The sequence below is a fragment of the Oncorhynchus gorbuscha genome, linkage group LG10, assembly GCF_021184085.1.
Source record: "Oncorhynchus gorbuscha isolate QuinsamMale2020 ecotype Even-year linkage group LG10, OgorEven_v1.0, whole genome shotgun sequence".
In the NCBI taxonomy this organism is placed as follows: Eukaryota; Metazoa; Chordata; class Actinopteri; order Salmoniformes; family Salmonidae; genus Oncorhynchus; species Oncorhynchus gorbuscha.
The window spans coordinates 5,523,098-5,543,076 of NC_060182.1; the positions used below are offsets into that span (position 1 = coordinate 5,523,098).

At 45.1% G+C, this 19,979-nt stretch overlaps 1 protein-coding gene across 1 annotated transcript in view; it reads right to left on the bottom strand.

Annotated features, from left to right (window-relative positions):
• The window catches only part of LOC124045399 (arginine-glutamic acid dipeptide repeats protein-like), a 277,031-nt gene that overhangs the window by 190,640 nt on the left and 66,412 nt on the right, over positions 1-19,979 (bottom strand). The window contains 1 exon segment of the mRNA XM_046364695.1: positions 10,082-10,595. Coding sequence (XP_046220651.1) covers positions 10,082-10,451 — 370 coding nt within the window. The 5' untranslated portion in view covers positions 10,452-10,595.

Here is a 19,979-nt window from a genome sequence, read left to right on the forward strand (position 1 = left end):
GGAGGTCCATCCATCTGTAGTAAACCCCTCTCTAGCAGCCCTGGAGGTCCATCCATCTGTAGTAAACCCCTCTCTAGCAGCCCTGGAGGTCCATCCATCTGTAGTAAACCCAACACGGGGTTCATTGGTCAATTCCACGACAACTTCAGCGTTTAGCTTGCTTCTATAGAGCAAGGTGTTTCTGTTTGCTGGAACAGGTGCGAGTGAGAGAAGTTAGTAACGTGGCTCGAGAACATTCACCGGTGGTGCTGAAACCCTCGATTCCTCTCGACCACGGAGAACAGGCTACTATAAACATATCTATCGTTCCTGTAATGTCTTTGGGCCAGTTAGAATCAGCTTCCAAGTGCTGCCCGAGTGCAGAGGGGAGACCAAGTTGTTGTTGTGCGTTTCCCTCTTGGTGGCAGTAATTCCGGGGTGATGGCGACGTAAATGCGTGGACAAGATATTTGAGGTGTTCGGCAGCTCCATTGGCTATTCTGGTTGACTAATGGAGACATACTCTCTCTGTCCGTCTCCATTGTCATCTACACTGGGAAGCCTAAATGTTACCAAACTGGAGATTAAAACAAATAATTATCCTGGTTTATCCTGGTAGTCCGCCATTATAACTAAGAATTTGTTCTCAACCTACTTGCCGAGTTAAATAAAAAATTAAAATATCGACCCCCACCACTCGCCGTTGAACAGAACTAGTTCCCGGCTACGCCTCATTAAAGAACGGTTTGAAATGAGCCAAATAAGAATTAGAATCGTATTACATAGTTTAACGTATTCATTTGGGTTCACAGTGCGGACCGAACCTGAGGTCTCTGTACGAACAGGTGTACTGTTACACCCCTACATCCTCATAATGAAAACCTTTCACCGCCTCCCTTAAGACGATTCAACTGTCTCGTTTATTCACAGGAGGCGGCCATGTTGGAGAGGGGAGACGGAAGGCGGCCATGTTGGAGAGGAGAGACGGGAGGCGGCCATGTTGGAGAGGAGAGACGGGAGGCGGCCATGTTGGAGAGGAGAGACGGGAGGCGGCCATGTTGGAGAGGAGAGACGGGAGGCGGCCATGTTGGAGAGGAGAGACGGGAGGCGGCCATGTTGGAGAGGAGAGACGGAAGGCGGGTAGTTTCCATTAGCTAGTTGAGCAGACAGATACACTGCAACAGTAGGGCTCCTTATTACAGTGGACATGTTAGCTTAGCCTGCAAAGACTGAGGACAAAGGTGATGTGTGTGTGTGTGTGTGTGTGTGTGTGTGTGTGTGTGTGTGTGTGTGTGTGTGTGTGTGTGTGTGTGTGTGTGTGTGTGTGTGTGTGTGTGTGTGTGTGTGTGTGTGTGTGTGTGTGTGTGTGTGTGTGTGTCTTTCAGGATGTCGCCTATTGATCGCCTATAGCAGAGCGGTACTGTGTGTGTGTGTGTGTGTGTGTCAGCTGGAGTGTGTATAGAGAATATCCTTCAGAGGTGGCTGGCTGGAGAAGAGCTACTCAAAGCCCCGATCGATCGCACAGGTCGCCGCTCAGTGGGGAGGGTGTGTGTGTGTGTGTGTGTGTGTGTGTGTGTGTGTGTGTGTGTGTGTGTGTGTGTGTGTGTGTGTGTGTGTGTGTGTGTGTGTGTGTGTGTGTGTGACTGCCTGTCCTCCTCAGCTACCTGCCAGTCTCCCCTTTCCACCCTTCCGTCAGACTGGAGAACACACGTATCCTGTCATCTCCTTGTCGTCTCGTCTCCATTCCCCATCCATTCAATGCACACTAAGCATTACTGCAGAAAGAGATGCTCCCATCTTTCAGGGATCACACGGCTGAGCAGACAGACGAGACAGACAGGGGGGACGTACTCTGTGTTAGGGCTGGGCCATATCTCCAATTCATTCAAATGTATGTTATTAAGCGATATTCCAATTTTATTCTGGCTCCTTAGTCTCATTTACTGGCTCCTTAGTCTCATTTACTGGCTCCTTAGTCTCATTTACTGGCTCCTAGTCATTTACTGGCTCCTTAGTCTCATTTACTGGCTCCTTCTCATTTACTGGCTCCTTAGTCTCATTTACTGGCTCCTTAGTCTCTCATTTACTGGCTCCTTAGTCTCATTTACTGGCTCTTAGTCATTTACTGGCTCCTTAGTCTCATTTACTGGCTCCTTAGGCTCTTAGTCTCATTTACTGGCTCCTTAGTCTCATTTACTGGCTCCTTAGTCTCATTTACTGGCTCCTCTCATTTACTGGCTCCTTAGTCTCATTTACTGGCTCCTTAGTCTCATTTACTGGCTCCTTAGTCTCATTTACTGGCTCCTTAGTCTCATTTACTGGCTACTTAGTCTCATTTACTGGCTCCTTAGTCTCATTTACTGGCTCCTTAGTCTCATTTACTGGCTCCTTAGTCTCATTTACTGGCTCCTTAGTCTCATTTACTGGCTCCTTGGTCTCATTTACTGGCTCCTTAGTCTCATTTACTGGCTCCTTAGTCTCATTTACTGGCTCCTTAGTCTCATTTACTGGCTCCTTAGTCTCATTTACTGGCTCCTTAGTCTCATTTACTGGCTCCTTAGTCTCATTTACTGGCTCCTTAGTCTCATTTACTGGCTCCTTAGTCTCATTTACTGGCTCCTTAGTCTCATTTACTGGCTCCTTAGTCTCATTTACTGGCTCCTTAGTCTCATTTACTGGCTCCTTAGTCTCATTTACTGGCTCCTTATTTTTACTGGCTCCTTAGTCTCATTTACTGGCTCCTTAGTCTCATTTACTGGCTCCTTAGTCTCATTTACTGGCTCCTTAGTCTCATTTACTGGCTCCTTAGTCTCATTTACTGGCTCCTTAGTCTCATTTACTGGCTCCTTAGTCTCATTTACTGGCTCCTTAGTCTCATTTACTGGCTCCTTAGTCTCATTTACTGGCTCCTTAGTCTCATTTACTGGCTCTCATTTACTGGCTCCTTAGTCTCATTTACTGGCTCCTTATTTACTGGCTCCTTAGTCTCATTTACTGTCTCATTTACTGGCTTACTGGCTCCTTAGTCTCATTTACTGGCTCCTTGGTCTCATTTACTGGCTCCTTGGTCTCATTTACTGGCTCCTTAGTCTCATTTACTGGCTCCTTATTCATTTACTGGCTCCTTAGTCTCATTTACTGGCTCCTTAGTCTCATTTACTGGCTCCTTAGTCTCATTTACTGGCTCCTTAGTCTCATTTACTGGCTCCTTAGTCTCATTTACTGGCTCCTTAGTCTCATTTACTGGCTCCTTAGTCTCATTTACTGGCTCCTTAGTCTCATTTACTGGCTCCTTAGTCTCATTTACTGGCTCCTTAGTCTCATTTACTGGCTCCTTAGTCTCATTTACTGGCTCCTTGGTCTCATGTTGTCTTCTTAGTCTCATTTACTGGCTCCTTAGTCTCATTTACTGGCTCCTTAGTCTCATTTACTGGCTCCTTAGTCTCATTTACTGGCTCCTTAGTCTCATTTACTGGCTCCTTAGTCTCATTTACTGGCTCCTTAGTCTCATTTACTGGCTCCTTAGTCTCATTTACTGGCTCCTTAGTCTCATTTACTGGCTCCTCATTACTGTCTCATTTACTGGCTCCTTAGTCTCATTTACTGGCTCCTTAGTCTCATTTACTGGCTCCTTAGTCTCATTTACTGGCTCCTTAGTCTCATTTACTGGCTCATTTACTGGCTTAGTCTCATTTACTGGCTCCTTAGTCTCATTTACTGGCTCCTTAGTCTCATTTACTGGCTCCTTAGTCTCATTTACTGGCTCCTTAGTCTCATTTACTGGCTCCTTGGTCTCATTTACTGGCTCCTTGTCTCATTTACTGGCTCCTTAGTCTCATTTACTGGCTCCTTAGTCTCATTTACTGGCTCCTTAGTCTCATTTACTGGCTCCTTAGTCTCATTTACTGGCTCCTTAGTCTCATTTACTGGCTCCTTAGTCTCATTTACTGGCTCCTTAGTCTCATTTACTGGCTCCTTAGTCTCATTTACTGGCTCCTTGGTCTCATTTACTGGCTCATTTACTGGCTCCTTAGTCTCATTTACTGGCTCCTTAGTCTCATTTACTGGCTCCTTAGTCTCATTTACTGGCTCCTTAGTCTCATTTACTGGCTCCTTAGTCTCATTTACTGGCTCCTCCTAGTCTCATTTACTGGCTCCTTAGTCTCATTTACTGGCTCATTTACTGGCTTTAGTCTCATTTACTGGCTCCTTAGTCTCATTTACTGGCTCCTTAGTCTCATTTACTGGCTTTCTCATTTACTGGCTCCTTGTCTCATTTACTGGCTCCTTAGTCTCATTTACTGGCTCCTTAGTCTCATTTACTGGCTCCTTAGTCTCATTTACTGGCTCCTTAGTCTCATTTACTGGCTCCTTGGTCTCATGTTGTCTTCTTAGTCTTGTCTCCTTCGCTCCTTCTGTGCCGTCAGAGAGGAAGAGGCGAAGCGAGAGGTTTCACTCACACCAAAATCTATGCTTGTCACCTGCCTTCCAGCCTTTGGGACAACGACTGCCATTGTTCGGACGGAGACATGAGCATCTCATCATTATATTACAGATCTCTGACTGTGTGCACCTTCCCATTTACACACCAAGCTCCTCGCCCATGTCACTCAACAACTGAGATGAGAGTCCTAACTAGGTTACTAAAATGTCACAGTCCTAACTAGGTTACTAAAATGTCACAGTCCTGACTAGGTTACTAAAATGTTACAGTCCTGACTAGGTTACTAAAACGTTACAGTCCTGACTAGGTTACTAAAATGTTACAGTCCTGACTAGGTTACTAAAACGTTACAGTCCTGACTAGGTTACTAAAATGTTACAGTCCTGACTAGGTTACTAAAATGTCACAGTCCTAACTAGGTTACTAAAATGTTACAGTCCTAACTAGGTTACTAAAACGTTACAGTCCTGACTAGGTTACTAAAACGTTACAGTCCTGACTAGGTTACTAAAACGTTACAGTCCTGACTAGGTTACTAAAACGTTACAGTCCTGACTAGGTTACTAAAATGTTACAGTCCTAACTAGGTTACTAAAATGTTAGTCTGGCTTTGTTTTTTTTAAAGGTTGACCTAATGACATAATGAAAAACAAAACCCTGGTAATAAAACACAGGAGAAACAAGTTGGCCTATTACAACAACATTAGAACAGTAGTCTAGGCTGGCTACCCAACTACAATACATCTTGATTGTACCATGCAGCACTGTTGCAGGAGATGGTTTCAAAGCAGGGAACATAAATATCTTAACAGAACTGCTGCGAGTTTATGATCACTTTTCTGGAAAATACACATATTCTCTCTGGCAAAAAGAAAGAAAACCTGTGACTTGGTTTTTGACTGTCGGCACGGTTGAACAGGAGACAAAGCAGCATTGAGCTAAGCTTTGCTCTCTCTCTGTCGCTCCCCCTCTCTCTCCAGCTCTCTTTCTGTCGCTCTTTCCAGCTCTCTCTCTGTCGCTCCCCCTCTCTCCAGCTCTCTTTGTCGCTCCCCCCTCTCTCTCCAGCTCTCTTTCTGTCGCTCTCTCCAGCTCTCTTTCTGTCACCCCCCCTCTCTCTCCAGCTTTCTGTCGCTCTCTCAGCTCTCTTTCTGTCACTCCCCCTCTCTCACCAGCTCTCTGTCACCCCCCTCTCTCTGTCGCTCCCCCTCGCTCTCTCCAGATCTCTGTCGCTCCCCCTTGCTCTCTCCAGCGCTCTTTGTCACCCCCTCAGTCTCTCCAGCTTCTCTGTCACTCCCCCTCTCTCTCAGCTCCCTTCTGTCACCCCCCTCTCCCCAGCTCTCTTTGTCAGCTTCTCTGTCGCTCCCCTCTCCAGCTCTCTCTTCTGTCGCTCCCCCTCTCTCTCCAGCTCCCTGTCACCCCCTTCTCTCTGTCGCCCCCTCGCTCTCTCCAGCTCTGTCGCTCCCCCTCGCTCTGTTGCTCCGCCTCGCTCCCCAGCTCTGTCGCCTCTCCAGATCTCCCCCTCGCTCTCGCTGTGTGTCGCCCCCTCGCTCTCTCCAGCTCTCTTTGTCACCCCTCCCTCTCTCTCCAGCTCTCTTTGTCGCTCCCCCTTGCTCTCTCCAGCTGTCACTCCCCCTCGCTCTCCAGCTCCCTTTGTCAGCTCCCCCCCCCCCCCTCTCTCTGTCGCTCCCCCGCTCTCTCCAGCTCTGTCGCTCCACCTCTCCCTGCTCTCTCCCTTGTCACCCCCCCTCGCTCTCTGTGCGTCGCTCCCCCTCTCTCTGTGCGCTCCCCCTCTCGCTCTCTGTGCGTCGCTCCCCATCTCTCGCTCTGTGTGTCGCTCCCCCTCGCTCTGTGTGTCGCCCCCTCTCTCTGTGTAGCTCCCCCTCTCTCTGTCAGCTCCCCTCTCTGTGTAGCTCCCCCTCTCTCTGTGTAGCTCCCCCTCTCTCTGTGTGTAGCTCCCCCTCTCTCTGTGTAGCTCCCCCACCCTCTGTGTAGCTCCCCCTCTCTCTGTGTAGCTCCCCCTCTCTCTGTGTGTAGCTCCCCTCTCCCCTCCCTCAGCTCTGTCCATCAGTCTCCTCATCTCTCCCTATTCAACATTAAAATCTCTGTCTGTGTAGCTCCCCCTCTCTCTGTGTGTAGCTCCCCTCTCTCTGTGTAGCTCTGTGTAGCTCCCCTCTGTGTGTAGCTCTCTCTCTGTGTGTAGCTCTCTCTGTGTGTAGCTCCCCCTCTCCCCTCCCTCAGTCTCTCCTCCGTCAGTCTCTTCTCATCTCTCCCTATTCAACATTAAAATCTCTCTCTGTGTAGCTCCCCCTCTCTCTGTGTGTAGCTCCCCCCTCTCTGTGTAGCTCCCCCTCTCAGCTCCCCCTCTTCTGTGTGCTCCCCCCTCTCTCTGTGTGTAGCTCCCCCTCTCTCTGTGTGTAGCTCCCCCTCTCCCCTCCCTCAGTCTCTCCTCCGTCAGTCTCTTCTCATCTCTCCCTATTCAACATTAAAATCTCTCTCTGTGTAGCTCCCCTCTCTCTCCTCTCTGTGTAGCTCCCCCTCTCTCTGTGTGTAGCTCCCCCTCTCTCTGTGTGTAGCTCCCCCTCCCCCCTCAGTCTCTCCTCCGTCCTCTTCTCATCTCTCCCTATTCAACATTAAAATCTCTCTTTGTCACTCCCCCTCTCCCCTCCCTCAGTCTCTCCTCCGTCAGTCTCTTTGTCATCTCCCCTATTCAACATTAAAATCTCTCCAGCTCCCCCTCTCTCTGTGTAGCTCCCCCTCTCTCTGTGTAGCTCCCCCTCTCTCTGTGTGTAGCTCCCCCTCTCTCTGTGTAGCTCTCTGTGTGCTCCCCCTCTCCCTCCCTCAGTCTCTCTCCGTCAGTCTCTTCTCATCTCTCCCTATTCAACATTAAAATCTCTCTCTAATCAACATTAAATGCAGAGAAAGAAAACTTTGTCCCTGTTGTGTGTGTATATTAAGGTTCAATGTTGTGTGTGTTTTAAATGTTGTGTGTATATTAAGGTTCAATGTTGTGTGTATATTAAGGTTCAATGTTGTGTGTATATTAAGGTTCAATGTTGTGTATGTTTTAAGGTTCAATGTTGTGTGTGTTTTAAGGTTCAATGTTGTGTGTGTTTTAAGGTTCAATGTTGTGTGTTTTAAGGTTCAATGTTGTGTGTGTATATTAAGGTTCAATGTTGTGTGTGTTTTAAGGTTCAATGTTGTGTATGTTTTAAGGTTCCCTGTCAGGAACAAGGCTTCTCTCTGGCGGACACAGCCATGGCTTTTTCAAGGACTTACTGATACTAACAGAAAGATAATGGTGTGAACAAGATTATTACCAAGGGGTGGCTGGGGGAGGGGCGTTCGACAGCCACGTCACATCTCTTAAAAGGGAAATAACAACACATGGGCTGCAATAATGTATGTGTTCATGTTAAATAACTAAGCATGGCAGCGCCCACAGTGAAGCTACTTGACCTTTCCCTTCCTGCTTGATAAATTAAAGATATGCCATTGATGACGGGGGCAGACTAGCTGAGCCAGATTCCACTGTAACAGAGAGAAAACTGCATGGGTCTCTTTCTCAGTCTCCCTCCCTCCCTCCCCCTCCCTCCCTCCCTCCCTCCCTCCCCCTCCCTCCCTCCCCTCCGCCCCCTCCCTCTCCTCCCTCCCTCCCTCCCTCCCTCCCCTCCCCTCCGCTCCTCCCTCCATCTCCCCCTCCCCTCCCTCTCCCTCCCTCGCTCCCTCCCTCTCTCCCCCCTCCCTCCCTCCATCTCCCCCCTCCCTCCCTCTCGCTCCCTCCTCCCTCCCTCTCTCCCCCTCCCTCCCCTCCCACCCCCTTCCTCTCTCCCCCCCTCCCCTCCCTCTCGCTCCCTCGCCCTCCCACCACCCTCCCTCTCTCCCCTCCCTCTCCCTCCCTCCCTCCCTCCCTCAGTACAGACAGCAGAGTTTGGACATTTCCCCCCCTCAGTTTGGTGTTCAACCGATTTAGAAACAGCAGGTGAAGAAGAGGTCGTGTTTACTGCCGGGGAAAAGGTTATGACTGTGTATCAAATAGTGCCCTGTTCCCTACATAGTGGACAACCTTTGACCAGGGAACTGGTCAAGTAATGCACTATATAAAGATATAGGATGGTATTTGAGACGTTTCCTACCTAGTCTCCCTCTAAAGATACTATACTACAGAACAACTCAATATCGCTCTTGGAAAAAAATACTATCCCATACAACAGAACAGGCAGACTTCAATATTTTTCATTCTATTTTACATTTAACCTTTATTGAACTAGGCAAGTCAGCTAAGAACAAATTCTTATTTACAATGACGACCTCCACCGGCCGAACCCGGACGACACTGGTCCAATTGTCCCGCCGCCCTATGGGACTCCCAATCACGGCCGGTTGTGCTACAGCCTGGAATCGAACCAGGGCGTCTCTGTAGTGTCTTAGACCGCGGCTCCACTCTGGATCAATATGCTAATCAATAATGACTGGGAACGGCCAGGGAACCTCACAATATGATATCGTATCAGCACTTAAGTATGGTGATAATATGTGTTTGAGATTCTCACGATTCTATATTGCGATTTTATGTTCCAAAGCATATTGCTCATTACACGTCTGCTGTAAAGAGACGAGAGAAAATGAGTTTTGATCAGACATGGAAATAGAAGTGGTGAAAACACGTTGGCTCACTATTTCAAAATGAAGATGGAGAACAAAGCTATAGGATGGAAACTACCGGAGGGGTTTTGGAGCAGGTACAACTTCCAGTCAAATATCGATGTGTAACATCTTCCAGGTACAGCCAACTAGAGAAAGCTAACGCTACATAGCATTTTAAAAAGGGGGGCACACAACCTAACTTCAAACGTTACCTAGCAACAATAACAAAAAACAACCTAACTTCAAACGTTACCTAGCAACAATAACAAAAAACAACCTAACTTCAAATGTTACCTAGCAACAATAACAAAAAACAACCTAACTTCAAACGTTACCTAGCAACAATAACAAAAAACAACCTAACTTCAAACGTTACCTAGCAACAATAACAAAAAACAACCTAACTTCAAACGTTACCTAGCAACAATAACAAAAAACAACCTAACTTCAAACGTTACCTAGCAACAATAACAAAAAACAACCTAACTTCAAACGTTACCTAGCAACAATAACAAAAAACAACCTAACTTCAAACGTTACCTAGCAACAATAACAAAAAACAACCTAACTTCAAACGTTACCTAGCAACAATAACAAAAAACAACCTAACTTCAAACGTTACCTAGCAACAATAACAAAAAACAACCTAACTTCAAAGAGGAACTAATGTCATGTTTCTATCTCTGGAATTATGGCGATTTGAGGAACGTGTCTCAAACTTGTCTGCTACCAATTAGACAAATGGAAAATAAAAGCAATGTAAATACAAATGTAAACCAATTTGTAAGTCGCTCTGGATAAGAGCGTCTGCTAAATGACTTAAATGTTAAATGTACAATTCGCATTGAACAATAAAGTTGTATTTGTTCAATGTGGCGTCGTACTTGTCTACAGGCCTAGGCTTGTATCTCCTGGGACTGAGGCTTCTTTCAGGAGAAAAACAAACACTACACGATGACATATGTTGCCAAACAGACGAAGAGACTTTTATAACGTAACAAGAATTTGACTTACCGCCAGGTCTGTAAACAACGTCGTCTTCAGTAATGAAGGAAGTGATCTCCCCGTTCTCCATCCGTTCATACCTCGACTTCTTCTTGATCATCTTCTTCTTTCCCTTCTTCCCTGACTCCTCCCCCATCCCCATGTTGATCCCGCCTACTGCCCCGGCCCCTCCCCTGTTCTCGTTATCCTCGTCCTCGCTCTCGGCGTAGTTCTTAGCTCCGCCCTCCAACGTGCAGCTGCGGCGCGGTCGTGAGCTCTCGCTCTCCCTGGACGCTTTGTCCCTCTTGTCCCGGTCTCTGTCCCTCTCTCTGTCCCTCTCCCTGTCTCGGTCTCTGTCCCTGTCCTTCTCTCTGTCTGGCTTGTCTTTGTCCGCGGTCATGATTCGCCACGTGCCTTCCTCAGTCCTCTCACGGCTGGGCCTCCGTGAAAGGTAGACTGTCAGCCTGGGCTTCAGTCTTCTGAATTGACCAATCAAATCCAGGGAAAATTCAGCCACACCAACAGCCCCAGTGTTCCAGAAAAGCTGTGAAGAAAGAAGAAGAGAGAGAGGAAAAAGGAGCTGTTAATGAACAGGGTAATAATATATAATAATAATATATGCCATTTAGCAGACGCTTTTATCCAAAGCGACTTACAGTCATGTGTGCATACATTCTACGTATGGGTGGTCCCGGGGATCGAACCCACTACCCTGGCGTTACAAGCGCCATGCTCTACCAACTGAGCTACAGAAGGACCACTAATTCAACATGACAACATCCCCTCTCTGTCATGAGCTCTGGTCAAAAGTAGTGCACTGTATAGGGAATAGGGCGCCATTTGGAACACACAATAGTTCCACGGGCTTTCCTTGTGCAGCACACTGCTGGGCTCTTCACTGACAGACGAGTGGCAGGGGAGGGAGGAGCTGCTACAGGGCCCACAGTCTAGAGGCCTCTGCTGGGCTGCTGAGCAGAGCAGACCTTGGTTCAGACACTTTTTGATATCTATTGGATCCATCGTGCCAAACAAGCTCAATGAAGCACAGTTTAAGTAGTAAACGATTTCAAATAGCATTTGGAACGAGGTCTAGTGCCGAGACTGGCTCAGTTTGTCTCCTGCCATGCCTGCAGTCTATTTGGTCTAGTCTCTGTCTGGGCTGACTACTGCTGTTGTCTCCTAGTCATGTCGTGTTGCTAATCTGCTGTTGTCTCCTAGTCATGTCGTATCGCTAATCTGCTGTTGTCTCCTAGTCGTGTCGTATCGCTAATCTGCTGTTGTCTCCTAGTCATGTCGTATCGCTAATCTGCTGTTGTCTCCTAGTCGTGTCGTGTCGCTAATCTGCTGTTGTCTCCTAGTCATGTCGTATCGCTAATCTGCTGTTGTCTCCTAGTCGTGTCGTGTCGCTAATCTGCTGCTGTCTCCTAGTCGTGCTGCTAAACTGCTGTTGTCTCCTCGTCGTGCTGCTAATCTGCTGTTGTCTCCTAGTCGTGCTGCTAATCTGCTGTTGTCTCCTAGTCGTGCTGCTAAACTGCTGTTGTCTCCTAGTCGTGTCGTGTCGTTAATCTGCTGTTGTCTCCTAGTCATGTCGTATCGCTAATCTGCTGTTGTCTCCTAGTCGTGTCGTGTCGTTAATCTGCTGTTGTCTCCTAGTCGTGTCGTATCGCTAATCTGCTGTTGTCTCCTAGTCATGTCGTATCGCTAATCTGCTGTTGTCTCCTAGTCATGTCGTATCGCTAATCTGCTGTTGTCTCCTAGTCGTGTCGCTAATCTGCTGCTGTCTCCTAGTCGTGTTGCTAATCTGCTGTTGTCTCCTAGTCGTGCTGCTAATCTGCTGTTGTCTCCTAGTCGTGCTGCTAATCTGCTGTTGTCTCCTCGTCGTGCTGCTAATCTGCTGTTGTCTCCTAGTCGTGCTGCTAATCTGCTGTTGTCTCCTCGTCGTGTCGCCAATCTGCTGTTGTCTCCTAGTTGTGTCACCAATCTGCTCCTGTCTGCTAGTCATGTTTAATCCCATGTAAGATATTCTCCTGTACTTTTATTTATTTTTTAGTCACTAGTTCTAAAATTTGCTCTCAGAAGCCAAAAGTGTTCCCCGACAATTACATATCATGTCACACGTGTGCACCGCGACATTGCTCATTCGGCTGTGTGTGCATCTTGCTAGAGGTTACTCAAATGGCAAGGGGCTGCAGCGACGGTGTTGGCCCACGTGTGGGGGAAAAAAACGCTTCCAGAAAGTCACTCTCAAACTAGGGAATCCTGGGCTAGTTGAGGTAAAACAGTCATTCTGCTCATAGATGATATACTACATAATGACTCATCCTGGGCTAGTTGAGGTAAAACAGCCATTCTGCTCATAGATGATATACTACATAATGACTCATCCTGGGCTAGTTGAGGTAAAACAGTATTCTGCTCATAGATGATATACTACACATCCTGGGCTATAATGACTCATCCTGGGCTAGTTGAGGTAAAACAGCCATTCTGCTCATAGATGATATACTACATAATGACTCATCCTGGGCTAGTTGAGGTAAAACAGCCATTCTGCTCATAGATGATATACTACATAATGACTCATCCTGGGCTAGTTGAGGTAAAACAGTCATTCTGCTCATAGATGATATACTACATAATGACTCATCCTGGGCTAGTTGAGGTAAAACAGCCATTCTGCTCATAGATGATATACTACATAATGACTCATCCTGGGCTAGTTGAGGTAAAACAGCCATTCTGCTCATAGATGATATACTACATAATGACTCATCCTGGGCTAGTTGAGGTAAAACAGTCATTCTGCTCATAGATGATATACTACATAATGACTCATCCTGGGCTAGTTGAGGTAAAACAGCCATTCTGCTCATAGATGATATACTACATAACGACTCATCCAGTACAACGCCGGAGTAAACTAATTAAATAAATACATTTCAAAAGATACTAGTTGATAAAAGTTCCCCGGAACATGTCTTTGAAGCTAGAATGCTACATCCATTTTTGTTCTACATGAATTATAAATAATTAATTGATTCTTGAATAATATAACCTGTAAATGCCTTGTGAGCTTAGTTCAACCGTCGTACCACCCCGTCAGAGCACAATTTAAGCTTGTTTTTTACTCTACTGTTTGTAAACAATGTGACAGTTAACATAGTATATCCTCAAAACAATTGTTAAAACTATAATGTTGATATCATGAATGGTCAGTCATTGTATCCATAGCTCTGCCTACCATTGGGCCAGTAACCGAAAGGTTGCTTCATCGAATCCCCCGAGTTGACAAAAGTACAAATCTGTCGTTCTGCCCCCTGAACAAGGCAGTTTAACCCCCTGTTCCCCGGTAGGCCGTCATTGTAAATTAAGAATGTGTTCTTAACGGACTTGCCGTAGTTAAATAAAAGGTTACACACTCTGAATTTGAGAGCGGTTACATTTCTCCAGGCCCATCCCTCAGCTGTTTACCAAAACAGGGGTGGGGTTCTGCTTTGTTATGGTTTCAATTAAAGGGATCGTACGGTATTCATGTCTACTTTTTAGCCAGTAGTTCTGTAAGTAGTGCTCACGAGCCAAAATCAGTCTCGGAAAATTACAGACTACGTTGCGTGTTCTGTTCTATTCTGTCATTATACGTTAACCTAGAAGACTAAATAAACTCTTACTCACCAGAATAATGTCATAAATTATAGAATGAATGCTTCAATCTAGTTGACATTGGTGAGGTTCTCTGTCATGTCTGCTTGTTTTGTGGAGCAAAGACGTTTAGGGACCGGGGAGAAAATGCAATAACTTCAAATCAAAACATTTGAGGAAGAAAAAAAAATTCTGGGCAAAATGTCCAAATGACTTCAGTTTGACCAGTTATGAGGAAATAGAAAGCTGTGAAAATGACCCAATGTGTTTCTGATAAGATACATATTTTGTGGTTGAAATATTAATCAGCTTTTACGATGCATCGGGGCAGCAACTCTACAGACGGTCGGTCCCTAACTGCACATTCAAAAATGCAGATAGAGTTTATAGGCCTACAGTCTGTGTCCAGATTTCAGTTTCCATTTAACCCATCTGAACACAATTCCCTGGACGTCCCATAAGACTACTTGAAGTTCCCGTCTTGTGACTGTCGAATTTGTATAGCGCCACACAACACAGGCACTGCTATCATCCTGTTTTACCATTTCACCACATCTTTCCAGAAACAATACTTTTCTGGCCCTCCCTTCTCTTTGTTTTCAACCCTCCCTTCTCTTTATTTTCAACTCTCCATTTCGCAGATTTTCTCATATTGAATTAAACTCCGACGTTGTCCTTCTCATCTCAGTGAAGAGACATAAAATTGCTCTGTCCGTTCACAAAAGCGTTTTGTGATTAAGAGTTATTTTTGTAGGCTATTTGATGAGCATAAAGTTAGGCATTAATACCAGATAGCCGAAACAAAACGAAAGAAAAACCTCAATGTAGAATATATATAAATTGAACAAGAATTATACATTTATAGATATTTTCTGAATGTATTGTTATAACCCAATATAAACACTGTTTATGAGTCAACCTGCACATCCCCATTGCTCTCTCTGGCTCTGCTGTGTGACCCCAGACCATTATTCCTCATCCACCAAACTTTACAGTTGGGACTATGCATTGCGGCAGGTAGCGTTCTCCTGGCATTCGTCAAACCCAGATTCGTCCGTCGGACTGCCAGATGGTGAAGTGTGATTCATCACTCCAGAGAACACTTTTCCACTGCTCCAGAGTCCAATGGTGGCGAGCTTCACACCGCTTTCCATTGTGCATGGTGATCTTAGGCTTGTGTGCAGCTGCTCGGCCGTGGAAACCAATTTCACGAAGCTCCCGACAAAGTTCTTGTGCTGACGTTGCTTCCAGAGGCAGTTTGGAACTCTGTAGTGAGTGTTGCAACAGAGGACAGACAAATTCCTTGCTTCAGCACTCGCCGGTTCCGTTCTGTGAGCTTGTGTGGCCTACCACTTCATGGCTGAGCCGTTGTTGCTCCTAGACGTTTCCACTTCACAATAACAGCACCATAACAGCTCTAGCAGGGCAGAAATTTGACAAACTGACTTGTTGGAAAGGTGGCATCCTTTGAAGGTGCCACGTTGAAAGTCACTGAGCTCTTCACTAAGGCCATTCTACTGCCAACGTTTGTCTATGGATAATGTAAGCAACATGTTCGGGAGGTTTAAAAATAAAATAAAATCTTAGTAGTCGGCCAATGTTGTGGAGCATGTCTTTAAGGATTCTATCTTTAATGTGAAACGGCAGCTGTAGAGGAGAGAACACGGCCTGACCAATCCACTGCTGTGAACGAGTAGAGGAAAAGACTTGTGTCCCAAATATAGTGCACTACTTTCTGATCCAGGCCCATAGGATTACTGCACTTTATAGGGAATAATGTGGTAATTGGGACTCATGCTATGATTTTACCTGTTATGGTAGTGAGAAAACCTGTGATTCAGGCTGACTGCTACAACGAAGGTTCTCGTCAACATCATCATTAAACCTGCTCTACTCACGATATAGAATAGAGAAGCATTTCAGACACAGCCATACAGCACAGAACCCTAATAGCAGTATGCCTGCAATGCACACACACACACACACACACACACACACACACACACACACACACACACACACACACACACACACACACACACACACACACACACACACACACACACACACACACACACACACACACACACACACACACACACACACACACACTTCTCTTACTGGCCCCTGTTTGCTATTTACCACTAAAGATCACCTATAAATAGTTATTACAGACCCTGAGATCACCTAGAAATAGTTATTACAGACCCTGAGATCACCTAGAAATAGTTATTACAGACCCTGAGATCACCTAGAAATAGTTATTACAGACCCTGAGATCACCTAGAAATAGTTATTACAGACCCTGAGATCACCTAGAAATAGATACTACAGTCCCCCTGAGACCACCTAGAAATAGTTATCACAGACCCTGAGATCACCTAGAAATAGTTATTACAGACCCTGAGATCACCTAGAAATAGTTATTACAGACCCTGAGATCACCTAGAAATAGTTACTACAGACCCTGAGATCACCTAGAAATAGATACTACAGTCCCCCTGAGACCACCTAGAAATAGATACTACAGTCCCCCTGAGACCACCTAGAAATAGTTATTACAGACCCTGAGACCACCTAGAAATAGTTATTACAGACCCTGAGATCACCTAGAAATAGTTATTACAGACCCTGAGATCACCTAGAAATAGTTATTACAGACCCTGAGATAGCTCATGCAGTGTGTTTACAGGAAAGATGAAGGAGAGAAACTAGAGGATGAGAGGAGTGGCTTTTGACAGAATACAGTGACATGGTTGACACGAGTACGACTATTCCTCGACATGACCGCAGCTTGTTATCTGGAGTGTGTGAGTGTGAGTGTACGCAGTGTGTGTGTGTGTGTGTGTCTCTGTATATAAGGTGTGTGTGTGTGTGTGTGTGTGTGTGTGTGTGTGTGTGTGTGTGTGTGTGTGTGTGTGTGTGTGTGTGTGTGTGTGTGAGTGTGTGAGTGTGAGTGTGTGTGTGTGTGTTTGTGTGTGTTTGAGTGTGTGAGTGTGTGAGTGTACGCAGTGTGTTACTGTGTGTGCATGAGTGTGTGTGTGTGTGTTTGCGTGTGTGTGAGTGTGTGAGTGTACGCAGTGTGTTACTGTGTGTGTGTGTGTTGCGTGTGTGTGTGTGTGTGTGTGTGTGTGTGTGTGTGTGTGTGTGTGTGTGTGTGTGTGTGTGTGTGTGTGTGTGTGTGTGTGTGTACGCAGTGTGTTACTGTGTGTGTGTGTGTGTTACTGTGTGTGTGTGTGTGTGTGTGTGTGTGTGTGTGTGTGTGTGTGTGTGTGTGTGTGTGTGTGTGTGTGTGTGTGTGTGTGTGTGTGTGTGTGTGTGTGTGTGTGTGTGTGTGTGTGTGTGTGTGTGTGTGTGTTGTACACCAACTGACAGGGCAGCTGCTCTTGTTTTCAGCTTCAACACAAACACCAGGGTTGATTACAGCCCAGCAGTCGCCACGGCTACCATTAATCACCTAATGATGAGTTACCACGACGACCGCTGGGCCATAGAGACACAAACACCTGATATACACACACACACACACACACACACACACACACACACACACACACACACACACACACACACACACACACACACACACACACACACACACACACACACACACACACACACACACACACACACACACACCTTATATACAGAGACACACACAGTACACGGGCCAAAATCCATTTCTCACCCTGTATCACAGGTCTGTCCTGGAGGTGTGAGGGACCGGAACTATGCTGTGATACTGCGGCTCTAAGACCTAATCCCAGCTCTGCTGTGGGAGACCCACCACAGGTGCTACAGACGCCGAACAACAGAAACACCATGTGGGGCTCGGCTACACTATTCAGATCAGTTGAATTAAAACCCTTCATCTGGATTTTAAACATTTGCAAATGTTTGGTTTCTGTCTTGAGTAAATGGCCTGTTTTCAGAGCAAAAAAACAACTAAAAAGCCATTTTTCCCCCCAGTAATATTCTCCAAAATTAGATAAATTCTCATAAATTACCAAACTGAATTAGTGGGGGGAAAACAAGAACTACAATAATGTAATAGTGTAGCATTTATATAATAATGAACTGTTAACATTATGTGTGGGGGGCACCCTAGATCCTCAGAGGCCATTTTGTGTAGCATTAAGCAATGATGATGTTGAGATTAGGCAGCTTGTGTCAGTTTCAATACATGACTTAGTCTAATCTACTCTGATGTCATGTGATATGCAACCTCCAGTCCAACAACAACAGCACAGGAAGCAGGGTGTAGGACACACACAAACCAAACACACACATCTACTCCGCTTGTTCCTTGAATTCACTGACCTGACAGGCAACAACCTATTTCCCTCAGGGAATCAAGAGCAACGTGCTAAGAAGTCCTATTGTTGGCCTCCATTTTGGAGTTAGTACCGTGGCAGGAGGTACCGTAGCAGGAGGTACTGTGGCAGGAGGTACCGTGGCAGGAGGTACTCTGGCAGGAGGTACCGTGGCAGGAGGTACCGTGGCAGGAGGTACCGTGGCAGGAGGTACCGTGGCAACGATAGGTTAGAGGCATTCAAACAATAACATACACATTTAACATGTGGTCCTTCTGTAGCTCAGTTGGTAGAGCATGGCGCTTGTAACGCCAGGGTAGTGGGTTCGATCCCCGGGACCACCCATACGTAGAATGTATGCACACATGACTGTAAGTCGCTTTGGATAAAAGCGTCTGCTAAATGACATATATTATTATTAATATGCTATATTTAATGAACTGTCATATGTTCTATAATAAAGAACTTTAACTAGGCAAGTCAGTTAAGAACAAATTCTTACTTACAATGACGGCCTACCGGGGAACAGTGGGTTAACTGCCTTGTTCAGGGGAACAGTGGGTTAACTGCCTTGTTCAGGGGAACAGTGGGTTAACTGCCTTGTTCAGGGGAACAGTGGGTTAACTGCCTTGTTCAGGGGAACAGTGGGTTAACTGCCTTGTTCAGGGGAACAGTGGGTTAACTGCCTTGTTCAGGGGAACAGTGGGTTAACTGCCTTGTTCAGGGGAACAGTGGGTTAACTGCCTTGTTCAGGGAAAGAACGACAGATTTTGACATTCTCAACTCGGGGGATTTGATCTAGCAACCTTTCGGTTACTGGCCCAATGCTCTAACAACTAGGCTTCCTGCCACCCTGATGTAGCGTGTTCTATAATAATGAAGTGTTATAATGTAGCGTGTTCTATAAGTGTTATAATGTAGCGTGTTCTATAAGTGTTATAATGTAGCATGTTCTATAAGTGTTATAATGTAGCGTGTTCTATAAGTGTTATAATGTAGCGTGTTCTATAAGTGTTATAATGTAGCGTGTTCTATAAGTGTTATAATGTAGCGTGTTCTATAAGTGTTATAATGTAGCGTGTTCTATAAGTGTTATAATGTAGCGTGTTCTATAATAATGAAGTGTTATAATGTAGCGTGTTCTATAATAATGAAGTGTTATAATGTAGCGTGTTCTATAATAAGGAAGTGTTATAATGTAGCGTGTTCTATAAGTGTTATAATGTAGCATGTTCTATAATAATGAAGTGTTATAATGTAGCGTGTTCTATAATAATGAAGTGTTATAATGTAGCGTGTTCTATAATAATGAAGTGTTATAATGTAGCGTGTTCTATAATAATGAAGTGTTATAATGTAGCGTGTTCTATAATAATGAAGTGTTATAATGTAGCGTGTTCTATAATAATGAAGTGTTATAATGTAGCGTGTTCTATAATAATGAAGTGTTATAATGTAGCGTGTTCTATAATAATGAAGTGTTATAATGTAGCGTGTTCTATAATAATGAAGTGTTATAATGTAGCGTGTTCTATAATAATGAAGTGTTATAATGTAGCGTGTTCTATAATAATGAAGTGTTATAATGTAGCGTGTTCTATAATAAGGAAGTGTTATAATGTAGCGTGTTCTATAAGTGTTATAATGTAGCATGTTCTATAATAATGAAGTGTTATAATGTAGCGTGTTCTATAATAATGAAGTGTTATAATGTAGCGTGTTCTATAATAATGAAGTGTTATAATGTAGCGTGTTCTATAATAATGAAGTGTTATAATGTAGCGTGTTCTATAATAATGAAGTGTTATAATGTAGCGTGTTCTATAATAATGAAGTGTTATAATGTAGCGTGTTCTATAATAATGAAGTGTTATAATGTAGCGTGTTCTATAATAATGAAGTGTTATAATGTAGCGTGTTCTATAATAATGAAGTGTTATAATGTAGCGTGTTCTATAATAAGGAAGTGTTATAAT